The 8,164-nt window shown below is 43.0% G+C and overlaps 2 protein-coding genes across 3 annotated transcripts in view; one reads left to right on the top strand and one right to left on the bottom strand.

Annotated features, from left to right (window-relative positions):
- The window catches only part of OTUD3 (OTU deubiquitinase 3), a 4,399-nt gene extending 3,847 nt beyond the window's left edge, over positions 1-552 (top strand). Inside the window, exon 8 of the mRNA XM_073655563.1 lies at positions 1-552. This exon is cut by the window's left edge and continues 111 nt beyond it. Coding sequence (XP_073511664.1) covers positions 1-63 — 63 coding nt within the window. The 3' untranslated portion in view covers positions 64-552.
- Positions 553-945: 393 nt separating this feature from the next.
- Positions 946-7,767, bottom strand: LOC141172928 (phospholipase A2-like). 2 transcript variants are annotated; one of them, XM_073657543.1, is made up of 5 exons: positions 7,708-7,767; positions 5,729-5,808; positions 4,328-4,475; positions 1,840-1,940; positions 946-1,567 (listed from the first exon to the last, which is right to left on the bottom strand). In XM_073657543.1, exons 2-5 carry the CDS (start codon positions 5,760-5,762, stop codon positions 1,389-1,391), a joined length of 462 nt encoding a protein of 153 aa, XP_073513644.1. In that variant the 5' UTR covers positions 5,763-5,808; positions 7,708-7,767; the 3' UTR covers positions 946-1,388. The 2 variants fall into 2 exon arrangements, with proteins under 2 accessions (XP_073513644.1, XP_073513645.1); XM_073657544.1 differs by having other exon boundaries at positions 7,533-7,757.
- Positions 7,768-8,164: the final 397 nt, after the last annotated feature.

Here is an 8,164-nt window from a genome sequence, read left to right as displayed (position 1 = left end):
CACCAGGAGGACGATGCCTCCGGGGTGACCGTAGTGAAGGCGCTCTCCACCCTTAATATCTGAGCCGCTCTTCTCATACTGTGTCCAGTCAACGAGACTCAGCCTCCACTCAACGAGGGTCCACACCTTCCTGCCCCCGCGGTGCCTTGTCTCTGCTTTCCAGGGGATTGGAAGCATTCATGGTGCATGATGGGAGATCTCAATCAATCTGGTTAGACAACGTGAGACTACAAGTCCCAGCAGGCGCTGGGCTCATTCCCTGACTATAGGGGGAGCTAACCGATAGAACTTTTTTAGTTTATTTTTAATTAAAAAAAAAAAAACAAACTAAAATCTACGAGAATTGAAGGATTTCTCCCAAGTTTACTGATCTATGCAAAACTCACCCTTCAAGGGACGGTGCACCTGTGTTCTGTCTCTGCTGTCGAGTTGAAATACGATGAATTGTCGATGTGAGAGACTTATGTCGCCGGGGGGGCTGTAGCCACAATTTTGCAGATTCTCATTGTTTTATTTTCTTGTTTTTCATAAAAACTGCACTTTATAATTGTACATCCTGGGTTTCTTTATTTCTCGATTTCTACGTAAAAAAAAGAAGCACGCGGTGCCAACAGAAGAATAAGATTACATGCCGTCTTACAATCATTTGTAATTTTTTGATTCCAGTCACTTATTGAGAACCCGTCAGTGGGTATTTTATGGAAATAGCAGTATGGTCGTGTAGGCGCTGGTCCTCTGATAAAAATGACACCTTTTATGTAGAGATCTTGTGTGTCAGTCATGAGAAATCCAGTGTTGAAGCCGTATGTAAATCAAGCTGGAAGTGCACTGGGGGTGTGAACTGATTCTCACAAGCGACGCCCCCTGTGCACTTTGAGCCTGATTTGCATACGGCTTCTACACTGGATTTCCCATGACTGACACATCGGATCTCTACATAAAAGGTGTCATTTGTATCAGAGGACCAGCGCCTACACGGCCATACTGCTATTATGTAAAAACACCCTGATGGGATTCCTTTGGGTGGCAAAGGAAATTTGTGCTTGGAGTTACTATCTTCGTAAAGGGTACGAGGAGGGTAAACGAGGGAATTGCTATACATGCTGTTTAGATTACTGTAACAAGTCATGTCGCCAAATATTGCTGTATAACTCAGGGGAATGGGGTCATATTCTGACCCCCAGGGGGTTGTGACTGCCATTTCGGACTTTGCGATTTGCTTGTACCTGTCGCACTATGACCCCATTCACACTGCGACTAAGAGCAAACTTTATGCGGCACGACCTGTGTCGCCGATGTCACTTGTATATTCCGCCTTAAAGGGATTGTCTGTTTTTGACGACTTTAATAAGACCCTCTGCTGGATGAACACCGTGCACACTTCAGAGTCAGCAGGTGGGTGGGCTCCCACTGTGCCCACAGGGCGGCTGCGGCCCCCTGCATCCCTTCCTTAGCACATTAGTGCTGTTGCTCTTGGAATATCGATGATTGAATCTCTGGAAGCAAAGGGCGGCCGTCCGGTCACACTCACAGCTCCGCCTCGCACATCCATCAAGATCCTCGTTATCTGCCAGAGAAAATGGTGATTAGTATACGAGAGCCGGGCCCCAGAGCTGACTATCTATCATCTCCTCATAGACATGGTATATATGTACAGTGCTGCCTGTTCCTTGCATTATAGGACACGGAGAGGGGATGTCCCTGTATAACAGGCGGATAATGGGCTCTCGTCCCGGTTCTAGGACACAATGTCAGAGCTGCAGTGTAGACTGACACATACAAGGGCAGAGCATGAAGATCCCCTGTGTCTCAGCTGCGGGGAGCAGAGATCAGTATTACCGCATGTGATGTTCCCAGCAACGAGGGAGAAGTAGTACGTCTGATACAGCGGGAAGCAGCCGTACAAAGCGCCGTAACAGCAGTCGTGTCTCTGACAGCACCTGCAAATAACGGGGAGCGTCACTGACACACAGGAACGAAAACCAGCTGCAAACACAATCATCTGTTCTACAGGAACTTCTCTATCTAACCTATCCTGTGTGACACTGTCTGCTGAGCTGTGTATCTAATCCTCTCCTGTGTGATACTGTCTGCTGAGCCATGTATCTAATCCTCTCCTGTGTGATACCGTCTGCTAAGCCGTGTATCTAATCTTATCCTGTGTGATACTGTCTGCTGAGCTGTGTATCTAATCCTATCCTGTGTGATACTGTCTGCTGAGCTGTGTATCTAATCCTCTCCTGTGTGATACTGTCTGCTGAGCCGTGTATCTAATCCTATTCTGTGTGATACTGTCTGCTGAGCCGTGTATCTAATCCTCTCCTGTGTGATACTGTCTGCTGAGCTGTGTATCTAATCCTCTCCTGTGTGATACTGTCTGCTGAGTTGTGTATCTAATCCTATCCTGTGTGATACTGTCTGCTGAGCCGCGTATCTAATCCTCTCCTGTGTGACACTGCTGAGCTGTGTATCTAATCCTATCGTGTGTGATACTGTCTGCTGAGCTGTGTATCTAATCCTCTCCTGTGTGATACTGTCTGCTGAGTTGTGTATCTAATCCTATCCTGTGTGATACTGTCTGCTGAGTTGTGTATCTAATCCTATCCTGTGTGATACTGTCTGCTGAGCTGTGTATCTAATCCGATCCTGTGTGATACTGTCTGCTGAGCCGTGTATCTAATCCTATCCTGTGTGATACTGTCTGCTGAGCTGTGTATCTAATCCTCTCCTGTGTGATACTGTCTGCTGAGCTGTGTATCTAATCCTATCCTGTGTGATACTGTCTGCTGAGCTGTGTATCTAATCCTCTCCTGTGTGATACTGTCTGATGCACTGTGTATCTAATCCTCTCCTGTGTGATACTGTCTGCTGAGCCGTGTATCTAATCCTCTCCTGTGTGATACTGTCTGCTGAGCTGTGTATCTAATCCTATCCTGTGTGATACTGTCTGCTGAGCTGTGTATCTAATCCTCTCTTGTGATATTGTCTGCTGAGCTGTGCATCTAATCCTATCCTGTGTGATACTGTCTGCTGAGCCGTGTATCTAATCCTCTCCTGTGTGATACTGTCTGCTGAGCTGTGTATCTAATCCTCTCCTGTGTGATACTGTCTGCTGAGCCGTGTATCTAATCCTCTCCTGTGTGATACTGTCTGCTGAGTTGTGTATCTAATCCTCTCCTGTGTGATACTGTCTGCTGAGTTGTGTATCTAATCCTATCCTGTGTGATACTGTCTGCTGAGCCGCGTATCTAATCCTCTCCTGTGTAACACTGTATGCTGAGTCATGTATCTAATCCTATCCTGTGTGATACTCAGTATATATCCCCCATGTGATCTTTGGACACTGCTTTGTGTTGACTCCATGATCCAGAAAATAATCACAAAGTCAACACTAATGTTTATCTGTAACTTGATGCGGACACGAGGCGGGTGACATGTAACTTGCTGCAGCGGATCCACATAGCGTATGGAACACAAGGATGGACAGGCATTTGTTTCTCTGTGCTCAGCCCCTCACCTCTGTGCAGATGGCTGGGCCTCCCTCCTCATGGTAGTCAGGTTATCAGACAGCGTCAGACCCTCTGATGTTGCTGTGACCTGTACTGTACAGATAGGGGGCGTAATAATGTCTGACAACTCAATTCCTGCTCTATTCATGAAGGATAGAGAAAAAAAAACAGCAAATCCCCAGTTTTTTTTGGGGGGGGGATTTTGTTAAGTTGTTCATAGTGTGGTAAAAATGACCTCACAACATAGGATTACACTGACTTGTATAGTTATTTTTTTTTTACAATTTTAGTTCCTTTCCTAACTATTTTAGTGAATTCTGAACTTTAAGGAAAAAAATTGGTTTGTGTCGCCAGTTTCGGAGAACCATGACATTTTTTCCATCACTGAGGGCTCGTATTTTGTATGAGCTTTATTTTTTCAATACGTTGTTTTAATTACTTTTTTTTTTTGCTGGGGAGGTGCGTCAACCAAAAACAGCAATTTTGGCGATTTTAATTTTCTATTTTTTATGACTTTCACTGTATGGATTAACTAATTTTATCTTTTGATAGATCAGACTTTTATAGTGGCGTCGATGCTGAATATGTTTTTTTTTTCTTTATTTTTGAAAAGGGAAGAAATTCAAATTTTAATCTTTTGCTTTTTATTATACTTTTTTTTTTACATTTTACGTTATTTGTTTATGGTCGAGCGCGACAATGCGGTCTTGTGTCACGCTACTACAATCTGCTTCATAGTTCCCCGGCCTAGGATGCTTAGTGACTTGGGCCGAACATATGCGGTGTGATGTGTCGCGGACGGCCATCAGCGAACTCACCAGTCAATCTCGTCTACTGGCCAACCTTGCCCTCCGAGCCCACAATAGCAGCCGTAGAAAGCGTAGGATTTCAGAGGAGGCCGCCCCGTCATGTACTGCACCATCTGCCCAAACTCCAGGATTCCAGTGCGTGTTCCTACCGCCATCACTAGACACAGAGAAAGACAGTGGGGTCTCATCAGGACTTCCATCTATGAAACCCCTTTAGATGCCGCAGTCAGTCACCGACCACAGCATTTAAGCGGTGAGATACACCCAGTGCGCCAATTCGAGCGCCAATCGCTTCAACCTACACAACACGATCATCCAGTACTAATGGGTTGCCATGACAGCAGGGGGCCTTTCCGAAAGCCCCGTCGCCCCCATCTTTGTGCTTCTATGAGACATTGGAGATCAATAAAGTTGCTGTATACCAGTAGTACTGCAGTATATATTACAAGCAAACGATCACAGGTTCATGCGCCCAACTAAAAAAATCAAGATAAAAATAAAAAAAAATAAATCTAAAAACATTAAAAAATTAAAAAATCCCCGGTTAATAATAAAAATAATACACATATTTGGCATCGCTGCATCTGCAAAACTCAGATATTTAAAAAAAAAATTTGAATTAATGCAGCAAAGGAAAATCAAAACGCCACAATTGCCTTTCTTTTTTTTTTGCTACTCCCCAAAAAAATTGCAATAAAAAAACAATCAAAACATCGTATCTACCCTAAAATGGTCTCAATAGACACATCCACTCAGGATGCAAAGAACAAGCTCCATTAAGGGAAAAATAAAAATGTTATCGATCTCGGAAAATAGCAGCAAAAATTATTATTTTTTTTTTTTTTTTACAAATTTCCACATTTTTGATTTTTAACCACTTAAATATTAAAAAAAAGCCTATACGAGTTCAGTGTCGTCCCGACCTGGAGAATCATGTTATCGGTAAAAGCAAAATCTAAAGGCAAAATGTTTTTTTTTTTTGTCACCATACTTGGAAAGGAATCATTAAAAATTACAAAAAAAATCCCCAAGCCCTTATATTTCTATGGGGATGGAAAAAAATAAAAGTCATGGCGAAAAAAAACGGAAAAATTAAAATTGAAAATTGAGCGATATCCTCTATATATACAGGAGATCGATATGCTGAATGTACAGACTGACTTTAAATAAAGTTTCTTGAAGACCGTATGGGTTATAAACCTGTAGTAGTTTGGTTACTATGGATGCTCACTTGCTATACTAGGCCCCGCTTACCATAGCAACCAATCACAGAGCAGCTTTCATTCTTTTCATAGGAGTTTACAAATGCCAGCTGATCTCTGATTGGTTGTTGTGCGCAGTGTTTTATCTTCAATAAACTTTATTTGTAGAGTTGTGGAGACACTCTTTCTAGCACAGGGCCGTACTCACAGATTAATAGGAGGGTGAGTTGTGAGGGTGTCATGTTGTAGCGGTCACGGCAGACTGAGACAGAAGGGGGGGGAATGGTTCTGTAAGGATGAAAAATAAACCAATCTGATTATGACGTGTATTGTTAGTAATGGCCATCACAGTGTCATACAGCGGGATCAGTCAATAGCAGTGGCAGCAGCAGCTCAGCAACGCCAGTCAGTAGCAGGGTCCGAGTCTGAGTATCATCTGACAAAACATTGGATCGCACTCGGACCATTGTTATTCTATGGAGCCGTGCACATGTCCGACTGTTTCCTCGGACCGAGTCTGTACGAGGATAAAATCGCAGCACGCATGATTTGCATGCAATATTGGGATCGCACTCGGCCATGCAAGTCAATGAGCCCGTAGAAAGAATCAGACTGCACTTGGAAGACATTTGAGTGCGCTCCGAATTTTAGGCATAGACAGAATGGAGAAATTTTTTCCTATCTTCTCCTTGTCCAAGAAAATCGGATCACACCATGACCTCACTGATAAGAGTGCGATTAGCCTCGTCGGCCCGATTCTGTCACATGAGAGAATGTACGCCTAGCCTTAGTCATACATTACAGTCAAAAACCTAAAGAGATGAACTGGAATATAAGTTGGTCTGCATGCAGCGTGTAGGCGCATGTTCACACTAGCCACGAAATAGGCAAAACCTAAAAAGCCTTAGTCATACATTACAGTCAGTCATTTATTAGTCAGTCGTACATCACAAAACCACAAAATTAGCAAATCCCTTGTAGTAACTAAATAGTGCTTGTATTTTGATCAAAATAGCTTAAAAGCCATTCCACCGCGAAACGGTGCACCAATGTGGACTGCCTCACCTGTATTAAACCTCTTCATGTGTCAGCCGACCTCCATATAGAATAGGACCCAAATCCGACTGTGGGAAGCGATGTAGATGACGTGCCCAACTCAAAAAAGGAAGAGCCGCGCTGCTGTTTGTACAAAGTACAAAAAACTACAGCAAGACCAAAAAAATGAGCCGGAACATATGTTGGTATAAGTGCAATGTGTAGTAATAATACTATTTCTTAGGTTTTGTCTGTTAAATGGCTACAGTGTGAACATGCACCTACACACTGCTCTTATACCAACATATGTCATACATTACAGCCGGTCCTACATTAGAGTCAGTTGTACATTTCCAATTCATATTGTACATTAGAATATCAAAAAGAATGACCAGGACATCCAAACAGAACAATGCAAGTGTGAACAGGTGCAAGCTGAACTCTCATGAATTGGCCAAGTACCTTCATTTTTTACATATTTTCTATAGCAGTAATGCAGTTACAATTTCATATATTCTATGTTTGCATATTATAGCATTTACAGCTTTTTTTTCTAGGTTATACATTAGAGTCACATATATATTACTCAGTTGGCTGATTCTTCTTTTGTTCTCTACGATAGATTTCTCTGGCAAACTCTTTTGTATTTTCCAAACTCCTGTGATAGCTGCTTATCTCAGGGACAACAAAATTCTCTTGGACGCGTCGTTTTCCCCCTACACATTAGACTGCTGCCCCGCCAAAATCAGTGGGTTCTGCCGACGTTTGGGACTTTAGACATCATTATTAGCGGAGAACCACTACTTCCCCTACATCGTCATGGGGCAGTATCACTCATACATCAGTGTTGTACCATATGGTCCAAAACATGCGTCAGTAATACAACATTATCAACAGCCGTATACTAACGTCAGCCATACAACATTGTCAAGCAGCTGTGTCAGTCGTATCATTGTAGTATTACGTAGTAGTATTACCAGCGCTCTGAAGTTCTGATTGTTTAGCACAGTGCGGCACTGCTACATGTATCAGGATGTTGATACCATGTATCCGGCAATCTCTTCCCTTAAGAAACTTCTGTCTTATTGTAAATTATACAAAAATCAGGAGAAACCATATGTAACCAGGAATTAGCAGGTCCAAGGTACTCACACCTGAGAAGTGCACGGATCCTCCCTGCTTGTCCTAGACAGTGAGGGGGGCACTCTGCCAAATTATCAATTTTTAGGTAGGAGGAGTCATTTTAAATGTCAGAACTTTTCTTTGCAGTTACAAAATCAGTCTTTTGTCTCCACCGGTTCTCAAGAAATAGAAAGTATATCACTGCTAGAAGTAATGTTATCATGAAATGGCAGATAAAAGCGAGCACACACGTCTCAATCAAACTTAAAACAAAAAGAATAGTGTAAAGTCTTACGCTAAAAGGTTTGCCTGATACTATTTGGCCACAAAGAAAACATTTAGATCAGGGAGCGGACATATCATTGGTGCAACCGCACAGGGGCCTGAGAGGTCAGGGGGCCACATCCAGCTCCAAATTATGCATTTTGAAGCGCTATGGGACTGGACACAGCTCACTGACTGTTCTTGCACAGGGGCCTCTTCTGTC

This window comes from Phyllobates terribilis, unplaced genomic scaffold, assembly GCF_046119375.1.
Source record: "Phyllobates terribilis strain yellow unplaced genomic scaffold, ASM4611937v1 Scaffold_12__6_contigs__length_324123572, whole genome shotgun sequence".
NCBI classification, from domain to species: domain Eukaryota; kingdom Metazoa; phylum Chordata; class Amphibia; order Anura; family Dendrobatidae; genus Phyllobates; species Phyllobates terribilis.
The sequence above is the reverse complement of the archived record's forward strand: the minus strand, read 5'-3'. Positions and strand labels throughout refer to the sequence as shown.